The 18,829-nt window shown below is 42.8% G+C and overlaps 1 protein-coding gene across 2 annotated transcripts in view; it reads right to left on the minus strand.

Annotated features, from left to right (window-relative positions):
* Positions 1-3,298: 3,298 nt before the first annotated feature.
* The window catches only part of fgd5a (FYVE, RhoGEF and PH domain containing 5a), a 32,213-nt gene continuing 16,682 nt past the window's right edge, over positions 3,299-18,829 (minus strand). The window contains exons 6-21 of one of the 2 annotated variants that reach the window (XM_080890634.1): positions 18,503-18,654; positions 17,013-17,169; positions 12,841-12,931; positions 12,421-12,471; positions 12,223-12,281; positions 11,399-11,470; positions 11,127-11,195; positions 8,667-8,750; positions 8,500-8,579; positions 8,282-8,378; positions 7,792-7,929; positions 7,536-7,638; positions 7,290-7,426; positions 6,710-6,838; positions 6,252-6,406; positions 3,299-4,782 (exon numbers count right to left, since the gene is read on the minus strand). In XM_080890634.1, coding sequence (XP_080746760.1) covers positions 4,746-4,782; positions 6,252-6,406; positions 6,710-6,838; positions 7,290-7,426; positions 7,536-7,638; positions 7,792-7,929; positions 8,282-8,378; positions 8,500-8,579; positions 8,667-8,750; positions 11,127-11,195; positions 11,399-11,470; positions 12,223-12,281; positions 12,421-12,471; positions 12,841-12,931; positions 17,013-17,169; positions 18,503-18,654 — 1,611 coding nt within the window. In that variant the 3' untranslated portion in view covers positions 3,299-4,745. The remainder of the gene's footprint in view (positions 4,783-6,251; positions 6,407-6,709; positions 6,839-7,289; positions 7,427-7,535; positions 7,639-7,791; positions 7,930-8,281; positions 8,379-8,499; positions 8,580-8,666; positions 8,751-11,126; positions 11,196-11,398; positions 11,471-12,222; positions 12,282-12,420; positions 12,472-12,840; positions 12,932-17,012; positions 17,170-18,502; positions 18,655-18,829) is intronic. The other variant, XM_080890635.1, reaches the window with a different exon arrangement.

Consider the following 18,829-nt stretch of genomic DNA (forward strand, 5'->3'; position numbering starts at 1 on the left):
ACTCTCATTCAAAAAGGCATCTCTAAAATGTAAAAGTGAGGACAAGTGAAGTTTTGCAAAGTACAATTAGATTTCCAGACATTTGATGATACAGTCACGTTGCACTAACTCTTAGATAAGTGGCTAGGGGTTCTCCAGAAACTTTGTGGGATCTTCTTGAGTTTAAAAAAATCTGCTATTCTGACCAGACAGCCAGCAGGGAAAGGTTTGCAATCAAGAGATAAGCTGAGAGCTCAGTGTCAACATTAGTGGGCCTGTATTGAGGAGAAAAGATCTATTCCAATAGAAGGAAATCAAACACTTAAACACTTGGAGGGGTGGAGCAGTGAGTTCAGGGTGTGGTGTTAGAGCAGGCTGACCCACACAGCTGTTCTCCATTACCTGGTCACGCCTTCCCTGCTTCAGTAGGATGCTGGGGTCTAACAGGAGAGCAGTGTGCTGTAATGGGACAAGGCAGCTGCACAAGAAAATATTGTAAATAAAATCATCCACGTGCTTACAACGCGGTGTGCCTTCTTATTGTGATTTCGTTTACAAAACTCGTGCAACATTACTGCATTACTAATTTTTCTAGTATCTGTTCTTGAGTAATTTCAGATCTCTCAAACTAGTGGCTGACCAGCTGGAGGGGTGGGATAAAAGTCCTCTCTGGACAAAATGTCACTTTGATACAGTAATAGAGAAATGCATAGTTGAGTTAACTCGCATGCCTTTGAAGACACTGGAAAACCGAAAGGCAACATGGTGAACATGAAAACACGAGGATCTACAGCTAAGACTTGCACACAAAACTGTGCTGTAGCTGCTCATTTAAACATATGTTGGTACAGCTGCTTCAATGGACAACATAACTGTAAATGAGTGTTTGACAGAGTAACGTTTTTTTCCTCATTCGGGAGTGAATCCACAAACTTTAAAGTAGCGCCACAGGGTATGTAAACTTTCCTTGCAGAGAAGGAAACTACATATGCATTTGATGTTGGATAAATGGACACTGTACCCATGTCCTTTTACTTATATGTACATATACTTTTTATTTTACTCCAGCAATTGATCCTCCAGTTCTAACCATAGCCTCTTTTTTGTTTATTTTTTGATAACGCTCATTCTTATATTAAAACTTATGTTAAACTTCTTCAAATTAAATCTTGGATGATTAGTCACTTATTTCCTGATCGATCAGCCTTTATCTTGATTTTAATCTGTCATTACCCCACTCTTTATCAGGAAATAAAGAAAATTCAAAGGTCATCTGTAAAAAAAAAAAAGCATGGATTAGGACTCTAACGTCAGCCACAGAGCTGCATTTAGGCATGTTGCAGTTCAAATTGAGCATCAGAATAGGCAAAAAAGGTGATTTAAGTGACTCTGAACATGGAATAGTTGTTGCTGCCAGACCAGCTGGTCTGAATATTACAGAAACTGCTGATCTACTGGGATTTTCCTCACATATCAATCTCAGAATAGGTTTTACGGACGGCTTTGACCTCATAGGAATACAACAGTAGCTCAAATAACCACTTGTTATAACCAATGTATGCAGAAGAGCATCTCTAAATGGACATCACACTGAACCTTGAAGCAGGTGGGCTACAGCAGCAGAAGACCACACTGGGTGTCTCTCCTTTCAGCTAAGAACAGGAAACCGAGAATACAATTTGAACTAAACTGGACAGTAAAAGATTGGAAAAATATTGCCTGATCTGATGAGTCTTGATTTCTACTGTAACATGCAGATGGCAGAGTCAGAATTTGGTGTAAACAACTTGTATCAACAGTTCAGCTTGTTGATGGTGGTGTAATGGTGTTGGGGAACACTTTGGGCCTCTTCATACCAACTGAGCATCATTTAAGCACCACAGCCCGCCTGAGTATTGTTACAGACCACAGTGCACTGTGGTCATAAAGTACTGTGTACTGTCTGATGGCTGCTTCCACCAGGATTACACTATGCCATAAAGGTCAGATCATTTGCAACTATTTTTTTTTTTTAACATGACAGCGAACTCATTGTACTCAAGTGGTCTCCACAGTAACCATCGCAGTCCACTGAGCACCCTCGGGATGGTGTGAAATGGGAGATTTGCATTAGTGGTTGCTATGATGTTAATATGGAGCAAAATCTCTAAGGAATGTTTCAAGCAACTTCATCCATGCCATTGAGAATCATACTGCACAGCTAAGCTCAGAAGCCAAAATTTAATGCTTTAAATAGGATGCAGGGTATGCAAATTATCACATGATCAGGCTCCTCAGGTGCTTAGTCACCCTTAAGATGACTGTACTCAGAAACATGATGAGCAACCAGTGAGAAGTATAAAGGGCTCTATCTAAATCCCCATTTCGGCAAATCGCTTTTTGTCTGGATTTTAACTGAGATCATTTACACCTGGAACTCTGAGTAATGCAATTCTGGATGATCTGCTGCTCTCTATTCAATGGTTTTCTTGTGACTTGCCAACTTTGCTGTTGTTCAGTTGTGAGCTGTATTGTGCAGACTGTGTGTTGTACTACCTCTGCTGTGTTTGTGGTTGAGTTTCATGTATTTGAAAGACCACGGGCCTTTGCAAATAAGCTACGACTATAAATTCAGTGTTGTGTTTCTGGCACACGCTTATACTGATACACGATAAAACAATAAAACAACAAAATGAATCCACTTTCTTTCTTTCTTTCTTTCTTTCTTTCTTTCTTTCAAAACCTTATATTAAAAGCAAAATATTTCCATCCATATCAGTGGGTTGACAACTTCATTAACATTACCATGTAAGTCCACTTTTTCATTGATTATTAAATCTTATTTTCACTTAACACCAGTTATTTCCTCATGCTCACACAAACAGGATTTAGGCTGGCTAAAGTTCATATTAAACCAGTTTGACACGATGTAGTGCTGCCCCCTTCTGGATTAAAGGGTCACTTAACCAAGCTGTATTTTTCCAGCACCACAGGCAATAGAGGAGGATAGGTACATTGTGTTCTCATTTCTCCATCACCCCGGTATTTATGACCAGGAGGAGATAAGCACAGCGTGAACATCAGTACAAAAAACACACAATGCATAGCAACAAGACGTGAATAAATCCTAATAATACAACAGACAATTCTGTCGGAGAGAAGAGGATGAAGTGCACAGCCATTTCTGAGCATCCAGTGCTGTTGTGCTTGTAACTAACCTCAGCAAAGCCAGAACCACACACACATACAAAAAGTTACTATGCTGTTGCAGTGGGTATCATTTTACAGTCGCTCGTTATTGTTGATACTGAATTATAATGCAAAAAAGAAACAAGCCTGCAGCACAGCACAGCGAACGCCCACTAAGTAAGTATTTTTAATGTAGTTTATTTTTTTATATGCATCTATATACATAAACATTTACAATGCAGTATATGCTATAGAGGTACAACGATAGTAACACTGTAGGTGTGAGCTATAGGAAACGGGTAGAAAAGCTGAACAGTACTCAAACATGTGCTTTTGATATCATGCTGCTTGTCTGATGATGGATCTTCATTCTGAAAGGAACAGATAATGCCATTGGATGGGTTATTTAAGAGAAACTGCATCTGATTATGAGTGAAATCCTGTGGCACGAGTGGCTGAGATCACTCTAATACTATGAGGATGAAGGTAGTTTGACAGCATTTTTAAGAAGCTTTTGTATAATAAAGCAGCCAAAGTATGATTATATCTAGCAGCATATATATACAGCATTAAAAAAGGCCCTCATAAAAATGGCACAATAACATGTTCTTATGTGAGTGCACAGTAACTGACCTGTTCAAAAATACTATAAGGTTAAAGTATATGTAAGAATAGATTAAAAAGCAAGGTCCCTCCGTACAGTACTGTGATAACATAAAGAGTGAGGCACATTCATCATCACTTGCAAAATGCACTGCATTCAACAGGAAGAAAGCAACTGGCACTTCAGAGCTGTGTGAAAAATTTCTAAAAGACTTTTAAAAAATACAAAGTATCTTCAAAATTGTTCATCCTTTGACAAATGCTTTAGAGCGGACGGCATGCCGAGGGTCATTTCTTCACTTTGCAGATTCAACACAAGAGTAAAACTGTGTAAAACTCCACAAGAACAATAATGTACACATACTATGATGATTAAAACGAACCCTTATTGGGGACATCGTGAATCACAATTTTTATACAGATAAATCATCTAACTCACTTCAGTATCTGCAGCGTATACTTCACAATATATATTCAGAATACCAAGTATCTCTCCGTTCCCCCTTTACAAGATATGCATACTACCCTGAAGCAAAGGTTATTTTTCATGTCTTTGCAGTTACCATGCATAACTGCAACGAAACTGATATGAAAGGACGTCTCCTGCAGAAGACAAAGAGTGGTTTAACAGTCCAGTGGAAAGTCGGGTAAAATACACCAGAAAAGCAAAAAAAAAAAAAAAAGGAAAAAGTGCAGACATCTGAAAAAAAAAGGTGAAAACAGAAGAAATAAAAATTTTTTCTCTCAGGTGACGTATTTAAGGTATCTGAGCTGCTCCTGAAGGCTCTTGTGAAATCCGACTCGAGGATTCTGCTGCTCTTCTCCATACAGCAGAATTCCTTTGAGGAAAAATCTCCCAGGTGTTTGAATTGTCACTCAATATCCCACAAAAGGCCTGATGTGACGAATCCTTACTGATGGACTGAGTTCACATGCAGCAGGTAGCTTTGCTGCAGTCACGGAGTGGATGCGTCATTTATTTAACTTAGCAGATGCTATAAAATAGTGGCCTCCTCCATGGCATTGACCCATCTGAAACACAAAGAAGTGGAGCATTAGACCTTCGAACTCATTGTCTTTTTTTTGACTGGATTTGAAAGTCAGCTTATGTCACAGATCAGAGGTCAAGGTGTGTTTTTCCCAGTGTTTTTCTGTTTTCTCATAATTATGATACTAAATTGTTAATATGAATATTAACCACTTTGTTTTTCGTGGAATATAATCAACAAATTAAATCTTACAAACTAGATCATAAAACTCAGCGGCTTCTTTGTCTTTTTTTATTTAACAGGTTTGTATGATTTGCACTCGTGTACACCTTCTGCTCATTCTCTTTATCAGCTTGTTTTGATTTCAATAGACTATTTTACTGTGAAACACTAAAAAAACATGATTAGTAGTTTAGTAGTACTTTTAGTGCCATTTTTATCAGCAAAAACTTGAAGTAATCATGTATGACTTTATCCCTCTCCACATCATTGTGGAGGAATTTTGCCCACTTTTCTTTACAGAGTTTCTTCAGTTCATCGAGATTTACTGGCATTCATATATGCACAGCTCTCTTAAGGTCCCACCAGAGCATTTCAATCAGGTTGCGGTCTGTGTCTGAACTTTAAATGTTAAAAAGGCTCTCTTTTATTGTTGTGACACGCTTATATTTAACTTTAAGCAGAAAAAAAAAAAAGGATGCAAATCTTCGTTAGGGAGTCAGAACAGATTTCACGGAGCGCCGTGAGAATGAATCCATTTTATTTGATATTTAAAAGAAAGTGCCTTGGAGTTATTTTTCTTTTTATGTCATCCCATCCCAGGAGCCCCTCAAAGGAATCCAGTTTAAATCTTGGAAGACCTCCTGCTCAAATACTTTTCAAAAATAAATATATATGCACTCTTTTGAACTGTTTTTACAAGCAAAAAAACCCGACAACCTACAAAACAGGGCTGACAGTAAGTAACAAGTGAATTCAAATAAATTGTCATGGCCCATTATAATAATTGATGCCTTTTGTAAATCTCAAAGTCAGTTGGAAGAGAAACGAATCCACTTTAACAAACACAGCCTGCCACCTCCACTCTTTGCCAGTAAAATGGGGATGCTGCAAACTGCCACGTATTTATTAAAACAAAAAGTGCATTAATAAGCTTGCTGTCAGCCTTCACTGAGTCACACATTCTACCAAAACAGATCAGCAATAGAGGACATAAATGCAGATAAACGAGTGCAAACATTAAGAGAAGACAGGAGACTTGTTAACGGTCAGTGCAGCAATCTTACACGAGAAAGCGAGAATGCATGGAGAGTACATTATGCTGCACTGCAGGAGATCAGCTGCTCACTGCCTGCTGTCTAACATACCACACATGCCTTGCTACAGCTCCCTGGTGGTCCAGTGATTAAGATTTAGAGCTCTTGTTGCTGTAGTCTGGCTATGATTGCTAGTCAGAGAATGTGCTTTTAAAAGACACTCCATGAATGTGCTTGTAAAAGCTTTTGCACTGACCTGCGAGCAGTGTTTTGATCATCTGCTTTGAAGGTGTAGTAGAGTGTTTTCTTGTGGTACAAATGGAATACGTTACTGCTTTCTTCTCCCTCTGGCCTCTCAGTCAGCTTGACGGTGAAGCCCTGCAGAGGCAGACTCTCTGAAGCCACTTTATCCTGAAGGAAGCAGGCACAAGTTAAAAATGCCAATCTGGCCGTCAGCAGCAACAACAACTTAATAAGTTGCTCGTGCTTTGAGGAAAACAAAAGACAAAAGAAACAGAGAGAGAGAGAGGGAGAGAGAGAGAGCACAGAGATTCCCTTTATTAGTCAATAAGTGTTCTGCTCATGAGGCTGAAAAAGTTAAAGAAGTGGATATGTAGTTAAATAGCTGTCATGCACTCGAGAAGAGCTGGATAAAGGCAATAAGAATGTGTGAATGTGTTTGGGGCTGGTGTGGGAGACTCTGTGCCCCCTCACCTCACTGGCTGTGAAGGTGTAGAGCACCTTGTCTTTGAGGAGGAACCACAGTCGCTTCCACTTCCTTTTGCTCTTCTTCCTGCGCTGCAAACTCCCACTCATGGTGGAGCCCTCCACACCAAGTGACACCTGCAGATAATTGTAATTTATTAGACATTCAGAAACTCTAATAACAGGGATGATGAGTCAGCTGTTTGTTGCAGCTGTAAAGACAAATGAAAGGGTACAAAGTAGTGTGAACCCTAGTGGCAATTTCTGTGCACTGCAGGAAGCAGCTGGACTAGATTCCAGTGATGCCAGTACACACAGACATCTTCCATTCACACAGCTCCCTGGTGGTCTAGTGGTTAGGATTCGGCGCTCTCACCGCCGCGGCCCGGGTTCGATTCCCGGTCAGGGAATAATCTTTACTTTCCCCAATAATACAAGAGTATGTGGGATATGAATGTTTTTACAAGGTTTGCCTAAATATCACAGTGGTCCGTGTTACTTTGGTAATAAGAAGCAATACTCTCTTGCTTATAAAATAGTTATCAGGGTTTGAAAAAAGGGTAGAGATAACAGGCAGCGAGTAATTTACCTGGGTCAGAGGGGATATGCTCTTTCGGGACTTCCACAGACTAGGCGGCTGCAGACTCTGGAAGACAGCGGAGAGGGGACGACTGGCCCGGTGAGTCCGAGGGCTGGAGTTATCACAGGCAGCTGACACACTTCCACCTGCAGGCAAATGCAAACTCATTTCCTTATCGAGGTAAACAACTGGAAATAATAAGGTTTACATTGTACAGTGAGTTTTGAAACAGGCACCAGGAAAGCTAAGCTTCACCTCTTTTCCTGAGCTCGGCATAACAGTGATCGCACACTTTAGCCAGTCTGTCTTTGAGGTACTTCAGAGGATATCTGTTTCTGGAACAAGCCCGGCACACCACCTGTGCGGACACATCAGTGACATCGTGATACATCTACAGTGAAAATCTCCAAAGTAACGGTAAAGTATGGTAAGATTATGTCCCCAATATCCCCAAACAAGTTTACAGCTAAACGCCAACCACGTTCGAGTGAGAGCAAACTTTGGGTCTGACCTTGCCACACGCATTGCAGTGGTGTCGTCTGAGAGTGAGGCTGAAGTCGGAGGTGCAGTTCATGCACATCATCACATGAGAAACTGGCACGAGGACAGGTGCAGCCTCGCCCAGCGCCATCCACAATTTCTCACGGGCCTGATTGGACAGCGATGTTGAGATGTTACAGCACGAATAAAGCTCGCTTTTTCAGAATTCAACTCTTAACCCTGTAAAGCCCGAACCACAAAATAATTGCCAGAAAAGTCTTTTTGTTTTCAAAGCTGAGAGAGTTTATTGAATCTTCTGACAAATACATATCATAGGAGTTGAACTGCAAGTTATTGCCAGCAATAATAAGTAGACAGGGCTTATAAATGGTAATTTATTTAAAAAGTGAATCATCAAACCCTTCTCTTAGCTAATTCTGCACCCTTTCTTACAATGACTCAGATGAAAGTTCTCTTCTATGACAAATCGTATTGTGTTACACTGAAGTTATTTTTCCTACCTCACTGCAGGGCCCGCCAAATGTGCAGAGTCCCGCCGCGTGGTCCGCTATGGCTCGACTTAGCGTGTGGAACCAGTCCTCCCTTTCTCCAACAGAACTGAAGAGAAATACAGAAATACAACACACCTGATGCCCCTGATGTGCCTGACTGAATGTGTAGATTTCTTTGGAAACGACAGCCATTGTTCACATCAGAGTTCTGAATGTCAGCGGCTCACCTGGCAGAGAGTGTAATAGTGATGTCGGACACCTCAATCTTAAGACAGTTCAGCACATTGCCCAGCGTGGGTTTGCTCACCTGTATGTGACAAACAAGACCAGATCACAGTGCAGTAAAAAGCAAAAAAGCAAAACGTGTTTATGAAACTTGGAAAAGTTCATGTACCTTCATCCCTGACAGAGACAGTGTGTTCTTGAGCCTGTATTTCCCATCCTGCTGAGGGTAGGTGTACAGCATTATGTCGTTCATCTGAAGGAGAAAAAGGAAAGAAAATATAAGAGGTATAGAAAGATTTCACTATTTGAGATATGATGGCTTATTCTCACAACATTTACTGAAACTGCCAACATTTAAAAAAAAACAAAAAAAAGAGAAACAATAAATTAATTCATAGTATTTTTTATTAACTGATTTATTTGTTGACTAAACTTTTGATTCGTTGTAGATTTTTACAGTTTCTTCTCCTGATGAGAAAATTATTTACCTCGGATGTAATATCACCTGCTAACACAAGGTGGTAGTGTTATATGAACTTAAGCACCACAGCTGCCCAAAACAGCACCGAGGGTAGAGCTGGTTAAGTACTAGGCTGTGTTTTCACAGCACACTCACCTCTGTGCATCCTGTCAGCACAGAATTCCCATGTATGCACACAACAAAATTAGGCATTACTGTAAGGAAAATGTTTATTTTCCTGTCAAACCTGAGGTATTTGAATCCCCTGAATTCACCAAGAGTCTATTGTGTTCTCACAACACAGACAAAAGAAATGACATCATCGGTCACACCTTATGTGTGCTCTAAACATCCGCTGGGGCCTTATAAGCAGCATCCAGGAATTCTCCACCCTGCTCTGGACTCCGGGCCTCCCCTCGCCTTCACAGCCTTCTTAGGCTACGCTGAGAACCAGAGCTGGGTGGAACTGGCCTCCTTCACCACAACAACAACACTAACAGCAGCAGTAACGCATTTCATTGGACGACTGGCTGGAGACAAAACACTGCATGATAGCCAAGCCCGAGCCCTGCCTACGACCTCTGTGCTCGAGCCGCCGCAGCTCTTCTGCTCCACCCTGCACTGCTCATTTACTCATTCCACAGAAATCCAAGCAAGCGCCAAGTTAACAGATTTCACAGACATGACCCACGAGACGCAAATTATATCCACTTGAGCAACCAAGACATTTACTTTTTTCGACAGTGGCATTTCATCTCCTTCCCTAAAAGCATCACCTCCTTTACCTGCCCCTTTTACTCTTTCCCTCTGACATCTCTCTAGATCTCCATCCTCCCTCTTAATCCCTCCTCTCACTCACTCAGCCTGCTTTTCTTTCTTTTGTGAGCCCTGGCTTGTGACATGGGTGCTGCTTCTCTCTGTCACAGAGGTGGTTGATTGCTTTCATCGGCGCTGTTTGTATTTCAGTTTCCCATTAATAACACCTGAACCTCTGGAGCTGTTGGCTTCAAGGGAGCAAATAGCTTTATAGTCCTAATAGCCTACAAGTATCAACCACTAACATTTTCAAGCTAGAGCTTATCAGTTTAAAAACAGCAAGAGACTGATGGAAGAGAACAAAATGAATCCTGAGTGTCTCAAATGTTACATGCTACCTGGAACACTCTATGGCAAATATGCTGCCCATGGAAATTCATAACATGAGACAGCACTGATTGCACATGAAACAATAGATGGGACTTCTCTATTTCACATTATGTGTTTGTGTAGCACCACCACCCCTCCTCCCTGCATTCTACAGGGTGTCTGGCCTTCACTTCGCTGTCAGTCCCCTCCCAATACACAGGAAGTCGGCATCTAGTGACCCACACCAAACATCCTGTAAGGAAGTGGGGCCCTGGAAAACAAGTCCTGGGAGGGGAGGAGGGGAGAGGAGGAGAGTGGAGAGGGAGGCCCTTGGCTAGATGGGTGTGGTGTTTAGTCGAGGTCTTACAGCCTTGGCCTTGTGCCCCCCACCCTTCCCCAAAACCTCACCTAACTTGTGGCACAACCCTGTCCAACATTCCTCCACATTTTCTGCAGACCACGCCAGCATTCATTTTAACATTACCTAAATAACACTGCAGGTGTTTTCTGTCCTCGTGCTGTCCATCCACACCTTGCTTAAAACCACACGAGTTTCTTTTGAACTCTAACTGAGATGGCACTTTCCAAAGATACTGAAATCACGAGGCTTTGTTTTGGTAAACGTGTGTGAAATAATGCAAAAAGCACTTGAAAGAAAGGTCAAGCTATAGCCAAATGTTTGATTAAGTCACTCAGGATAAATATTAAATACGCTACTTTGAACAAAGATTGGCACCCAACTGATTTATTGGTGAGGTAAAACTATTGGCTGATATTAGATATTTACCAGTCTTTCAGCAAAGGTTAATAAGGCTAATACATAAAAAGAAGAGATGGGAGAAACAACCTTCCACCATGTTACGAGTGTTTACATTGCACAGTTTGTCCACCACATTTCCTTTAATCTTTCCTATGATTAGCCTTTTTTAAAGATAAGCTAGGCTAATCACAGCTAATATTAGACCATTTCAAACTACTGAAGAAACAAAATAGTGAAATACTTTTAAGCTTTAACACCAGTAGTGTCCGATGTAATGCCATTACCAGAAACAGGTGCCGAGGTTGCCTACTTTTCCTGGAGACCTTCATGAGTGTGCCCTCTTTGACAAACATCTGCCAAAAGAAACAGTATAAAAGCTTTGCATGTTAGGTTGATGTAATGTTGTTAACTAATCCTTACAAGGGTGGGGGGGGTCATGACCAGTCTTTTTTATGCTTTCAAAGTGACCTCAGAGATCTGGCATTCAGATTTTGGTGTTGCTTTGTTTTTGACAGTGCAGCAGTAACGCTGTCAGACAGAACTACACGATGCTCACCCTTCCAGGTTTCAGAAGGTCCCTCTTCCCTTTCACGCTGTATTCAATGTGGACCAGACGCAACAAGTTTTCCTGCAGAAGAAGAGAAGCAGGAAGTTAGCGAGAGAGAGATTATCTAGTGATTGATGGAAGAGAAGACAAAGAACTGAACCATCCCTGTTTCTCTGTGTCTGCCATCCCTCACATTTTTAGTATCACATCCCTTTCCGACTCCCTCCCTTTCATGCCCAAAGAGAGATGTGCTACCACCGTCTGTCAGTCTCTGTGTGTATGTGCGTGTGTCAGGGCTTGTGCACAAATGAGAAAAAAAGTGTGATAAACACAGGAGGTAAGCCAAAGAGCCACATGGGAGCTCAGCAGTGAGGTGGGGTTGCCAGTTCATTCACAAACCATTCCCTCCCTTATAATTATCTCCATGAAGAGATAGTGTGTGTGTGTGTGTGTGTGTGTGTGTGTGTGTGTGTGTGTGTGTGTGAGGGTGGGGGGGGGTCATATTCACCCTTTACACTGCTCCCTTTGTAATAAACACCTGGGACTTTCTGATGACATCATCTTTCCTTGCCTCTTGCGTAAATCAACAAGCTAAATGCCAAAAAAAGAGGAACAGAGCTCCCCTTCACTCCTGCAAGTCGTTTGGAAGAAGGATTCACGTGGGAGAAAAACCTCAGCTGTCTAATCTTGTCACGCTTGAAAATTGTTCTTTCATTGCCACGCAGAATAAAGACGCAGCAACTGCAACGGTGAGCTGTGAATATGTCAAACTCAACAGGGGCTACACAGTCTGAATGTAAACTCGCGGGGTGTATCCTGACTCAGAGACTCACCCCCTGTTTCAGATTGTCGTTGGCCTGGTCGGCTACCTCGGACACAATCACCAAGGCAGCTGCAACACAAACAGAGAAAGAAAAAGAGAGAGTGTTGGAACTTGGAACCGTCTCATTGGCTCTGACACAACAGCCAGGCACCGATACAGCTGCGTGCAAGTGTGCACGCGTGTGTCAGCACAAAGCATGCAGATTTACCCTGAGTGTCCTCGTATTCTTTGGAATCAGGAGAGAGGTTGTTCAGGTAATCTGGAGAAATCAGAGAGAAGATATGAAAACAAGACAAGGTAAAACAAGGTTAAATCTGAATTTGCAGGTGTGAAGCATCTACAGTTGTCTGGCCATAACTAGTGGTACAAATGAAACTGTATCTTTAAGTCCAACTTTTGCAAAAATACACACTGTTGAAAATGAGTGGTGGACCCCAGACAGCCCCAGCCCAGTATAACTCCTGGGATGCACAATACTATGCTGAGTGGCTACTGTTAGCTGATGTCAGCAAACCTGGCTGGTTAAGCTGCCACATAATTGCTCCAAGTGGAAACAACAGCTCATGTTAAGCATAAATAACACTTTGTCTTACAATTAAATATGTGCATATGTGCGTTTATGTGTTACCTGTGAGTAGCATGCGGTATTGAAGCACTCTCACTATAACCTGCAGCAGCTGGTGTTTCAGTGGGACTTCTGCTTCTTCTGGGCTTCTTGTCTGCACAGACACACACACACATATTGGAAATTTTAGAGGCTTGTAAAAGATCATCCATGACTAGTCTACATGGAAAAGTTTTTATTAGGGGTCATTTGTTGAATTGTACACTGCAGACATATTATTTCCGCAGAACAAAATTATTGTGAAATTAAATACCTTCTCCCACAAAAGATCTCACCCACATAAGAGTGCAACGGTGCCCCTGAGCTACACACAAAGAGCCGCTTCTCTGGCTCCCAAATAAGGTTAACCACTATTAGTCAGTGTTGCAAGTCAAGGGCACAAGTGACCAAAGGAAACCTATGGGACAGGATGACCTTAAAACATCTTTTCCACCAGTGTATAAAAACCTGAAGCGACTCCCATTCTTCTGCTCGGTGCAGTCATTTGTAGGTGAAAGGGGACAAAAAGTGGCACAATCAGAGAGAGCTTTAGAAAATCAATCAGGATCTAATTGTCTCTGACAGGTATTTATGCCCTAAGCGGTGGGGAAGCAGTGGGGGTCTGTGTACTGTCTGTGTACACACACACACACACACACACACACACACACACACACACACACACACACACACACACACACACACACAGAGTTTTTTTTCTAATCCAATGAAGTCCCATCCTTCATTAGCGAGGCACAGATAGCACCCTGCGGGAAACAGCATCTTCATCTTATTTACACCACACAAACGCATACACACTCGTGCACACACAGGAGCCCACGCAGACACAAACACCAGCTCTATCATCCAATTTCAGACGCATTCACACGTGTGTGCAGTGTGCAAATGATGGATCCCTTCCCACGTACACCCAGGCCGTGGTTGGTGATGAGATAACGCTGATTGGGGCTCTAAAAGGGGAGGGATGCGATATGACTTAAACACACCGCTTTGTCTTCATTATCTGAATTGCAGGAGTCAAAAAGTAACAGAAAGCTGAGGCCTCTTCTAGTGACGTCCACTCACCTACTCCTAAGGTTTCCGTGTATGAAGGTGTGGTTGGTTTTTTTTACCCCTCAGCTTCAGCCTTTACTTTTCTGTCTTCCTTCTTTCCTCCTCTCCCACTGATCACTGCATGATGCATTGAGAACAATAATAACTAGCTCTCCATTCTGTTTTCAGTGCATCCGCTCCACTCAAGTGTTGCTTGTAAATTGTCATCCAATTGACACTTGTAAAGAGGAAGTAGCTTTCGAGAGATGGTAATTAGCCTGCAGTTTGTTTGGGTGAGACCAAACGAAGGGGGAGAGAGGAGCGAATGTGCGATGCATTGTGCTGGCAAATAAACACCTCCACAGAAACGCAGAGATAAAAAAAAGAAGCCCCACACCTCTCACACTCTGTCACGGCCAGCTGATTTGCTGCCTGCACACAGAACTGATCTAATTGGGGAGTTGTAAAGGAGGCTGTGGCTCTAATTAGCTTCTGTCTGCCTCATTGCCCAGCTGCCTTTACAAGGATTTCACTCCATCGCTCTCTCTTCCCCCTATCGCTCTCTGTCCACCTGCTGCACAGCCTCCCACTGTCCCCCTAGGCTTCTGGCACAGGAGGAAACACGCAGCGTTTACACACATCTACGCTACCGCATGAATACTAATCCAACCCGAAGTGCTGTGGAAGGAGATTTCTGAAGTGTTTGCAGTTGAATGACATCCATGCAATTTGTGAATGACAATCGCCCTGCAAAGACAATCAGACACACACATGAAGGGACACAAATGAATTGGTAACAGAGGTAATGGGTAACACACAAGCACACCACGCTGTGTTGGCTCACGTGGTAAACGAGCAACACTGGCCGTCCAGAGGAGACTGTAATCCTGTAAGGGTCGAGCAGTGATCTGATCAGGGTCTGTGGCTACTTTATCACTGTCATCACCACATCCACAATGAAATTGCTAGCACTTATGCTGCAGCACTTTGGCTTGTGGCATTAAAAAAGCAATTGGCCGGGAGAGTGGAAAAAAGGAAACGGAGGTGTTGAGGGGAGGTAAGCACTGAAAATAGCCAGATCTAATGAAGATTGACTATTTTTAAATGCAGAAAAAAGAACAGCAAGCTGTGAGTACAATTACCCAAGTCAATGCTTGTGCTTTTTTGTAGGTATAATGACTTGAGATGTGCCACACAACCAGTATTAAACAACAACACAGCATCTCTCAGGAGCAGGAGCAGGTACAGTGTGCCTGTATGATTGTCTTTGCTCTCCCTCAGCCCTCTTTCCTCCTGATTACAGTGGGGTCACAATCACCATGTAACTCCCAAAGCAGTCCTTTGGTACAGCACAGCATTCATCACCCACACATAATGCCCTGGTGTGGGACTGTGGGAAGGACAGACTCCAGGTTACATGCTTATATGTAATAAGGGAAAAGTAAATGCAGGTTGAATATACAGTGACAGCTGGAGCGATCCTCCCAGGAGAATTTAATAGCGACTGCCACTCCGGGTGATACTTTCGGAGATGTAAGGCCAACCCCACATAAATCATTCAGACCAATCAAGCCATTCACGGCATATATTCCGGGTAAGCAGCAGTTTACGATGTGAGAAAAGGAGTTTATAGCCCCTTCATGTTGAGGCACGTAATTGACTTTGATCAAGGATATTTAGAGCCGAGCTTGTCCAAGTGTGGAAACATGTCGCAAGATTACGAAAGGTCGGTGTTTACTGTCCGTGGCTGCGAGTCATTTCTCAACTTCGCTCCCCCCTATTTATATTTGATCGGACAGAGCCAAAGTTTTTCTTTCTGGGAAGAGGCAGCTGCTGTTGAATATTCATGAGCGAAGACAGTTGGTGCCTTGTCCATTCATTTTTCTTATCAAACCACAAATGCTCGGAAGCATTGTGTCAGGCACTCATGGCGAATCAGCACACGGCATGGAGCTGGTGACGCATGCATTTGGTTACAGAGGAGCTGAGCTGAATAGGTAACATGAGGCAGTGCTTTCTAATGATCTGTACTCTGATGAAACCAGAGGCAGATGAGGCTTATATAAAGACTCAATCATTTGAATGCTGTGTATGTGGGTTTATCTATATGCTTTCTTAATATACTGCGTCTTACTCAAAATATGTCAGTCGTGGTTGTTACCCGCTCAAGCTGTACATGTTCATATTCAGCATGCACAAAGTAAGGATTATTAAGCGGACCATGCGTACAATTTTTTGAAAACAGTGATGAAATTAGACCACAGATCCTATTAGACTGAGCCTTTGCTGATCCCTTCACCCAAATCCAACCTCCTGGATGAAGAGACACGCTGGCAAAACAGTGAGTATTTGCTGTGGAGTGGGTATAGAATATGCGAGCATGGCAGCAGAAAGGTCAGTTAGATGAAAAAGAGAGGGGATAGAGGGGGTTTAGAAAGGCCAGCGTCTCCCTGTGGAAGCTGGGTGACAAAAATAAAAGCAGAGAGCTGTAAAGTAAGCACCAGGGGAAACACTAGGTTTGATTTCTGCACCCTGATTTACTTTCCCTCCATGAATATTTAAAGTAAACCTGAGATTTTACTTTTGTTTATGTTTTTAAAAAAAATACTGGATCATTTTTAGTGAAGGCAGCACGGTGACAAGGTGGTTAGCACTGTTGCCTCACAGCAAGAAGTTCAGTGAGTTCAATTCCACCATCAGGCCAGGGTTTTCTGTGTGGAGTTTGTATGTTCTCCCCGTGTTTGCGTGGGTTCTCCCTGGGTGCTCCGGCTTCCTCCCACAGTCCATAGACATGCACTTAGTGGGGATAGGTTAATTGAAAAACGCTAAACTGCCCATAGGTGTAAATGTGAGCGCGAATGGTTGTCTATGTGTTAGCCCTGCGACAGACTGGAGACCTGTCCAGGTTGTACCCTGCTTCTCGCCCTAAGACAGCTGGGATAGGCTCCAGCCCCCCCGCGACCCTGAAAAGGATAAGCGGAAGCGAATGGATGGATGGATGGGATCATTTTTCTGAACCCAAGCTTGCAGAAACAAGAAAACAAAGGAAAAATTGCAACAGAAAGAGAAAGTTGGCAGGAAGCACGACAAAGAGCTGTCTTTACTATGTGTATGCATTTTAGTCAGTCTGTTCAGTGTCTTACCTCAAACGTCTTGACGATTTTGGCGAAAGCCGGGTTTTTCCTGCAGCTCTCCTCGAGCAAAGACATGCTGCGGTCGTACTCGGAGATGTAGGTGTCAAACGCGCTGAAGTTGTCCCGACGTGACAAGATCACATCTGCAACTTTTGGACTCTCCTCCCTTCACAGTGGATAAAATCAGCGATTAAGTGCATGCTCTTTAATCACTCCAAGTCATTTTCTTGTTAAAGAAAGAGTCCCACACAAACATCCAAAGTCTGTCAGCTGAGCTCCAACTCGACATGAACTTTATTCCAGCAACGCTTCAGTTACTCAAGCCACACATTTCTCATCGGGATGTTTGAGAACCTTTAATGAGCAATTAATATATCCGTTGTAGTTGCAGCTTAAATTTAGTGTATCAACATGAGCCCATCATCGCTCTTTCCATCTTGGCTAAAGAAATTAATGCAGTTTTTTTTTCCAGAAATCAGGATGCAGCAGACCGTAGAAGAGCATAGATCTATGCTTAGCAGCAGGTAACAGGTGCTACCTTTGGTTGAGGAAGAACCCCTCTGTAATGAAACGATTATAACTGGCCTTTTAGAGTGGTGTTTTTTTTATTTTTTTTATTTTTTGCCTGTCCCATTTGGTTCTTTAGCCATCAGAATTGTTGTCTGAAGACCAACAAGGATACCCAATGGATTTATTTTGCCAAATGGATCATCGTGGCATTGCCGTATTGGTCCATTTGATCGACCTTTGTTTTTATTATTTCTTTTATTTTATTTTCAGTTGTTACAGACGGGACAGACATGAGTGAGAGATAGGAAAGGGAGAAAGAAAGAGGAAGGAAAAGAAAAACAGAAGGGGAGAGGGACAGTGAGAAAGGGGGGGGGGGGGGAATCTCCTGGATCACCTGTTGAGAGAAAAAGAATAGAAAACAAGCAAAAAAAACCCAAAGCAACATACTAAACACAACACCATCGCATTAATCTAGCTAAGTGTAAACAGCAGTAAATACTAAATATTCAATATTGTTGTGCAGCACGCAGGACAGACAGCGCACAATGTGCTTTGAAGTAGCAGCCAAGAAAGGTGTAATTTAAGTCTACGAACAGTGAACACGCGTGTGCACACCTATGTGGATCAGCGCGCTTGTATTCAAATGGTTTCCACATGTAATGGTCTGCAAGAGGATGTAGAGAGCCATAGCCCTGTCCCCCAGGGCATGAAGCAGGCATGGAGGAGATCCAGGCCCCAGACATCCAGAGGCCCCAGAGTGCGAGAGCCCAAGGAGGCGTCACCCAGTAGCCACCGAGCAGAAGCTAGAGGGGGCTGCACCGGCGTGCCCGCCGGCTCTGCCGGCACCAGCTGTGCCAGAGTGAACCAAGCCGCAGGCCCAGAGGCCAGAGGCCTGAGTGGTGTTTGAATGTTTCAGAGTGATTATTAGAGTCTCAGTGGACAGTAAATTAACACGACTGTAAAAGTTTCTACAGTTTCTCTCTTCTTACCATTGACTAATACGCTCTTCCAGCTCAGTAAAGATGCTGCTGTGCAGGGTGTACACCTCAGGCAGCACTCCCAGTATTTCCCCCAGCCTCTGCTCCTCCAGCACTGGCTCTCCTTCCTCATCCACCGCCTCAGTCACTGCTGACCTAAAGTCCTGCATAAGAGAGGGAAAACAGGATTAGTGAGAAGAGCGTTTTTTAGTTGTTGTTCTTTTATTTAAGAAGACAAATGTATGGAGCAAAAGGGGGAAAAAGGTTCAAGGTTCAAGGTTCATTATTTGTCACATGCATAGTTATACAAGTATAACACACAGTGAAATGTAACCTGAC

This window comes from Rhamphochromis sp. 'chilingali' (assembly GCF_963969265.1).
Source record: "Rhamphochromis sp. 'chilingali' genome assembly, chromosome: 9".
Lineage (NCBI taxonomy): Eukaryota > Metazoa > Chordata > Actinopteri > Cichliformes > Cichlidae > Rhamphochromis > Rhamphochromis sp. 'chilingali'.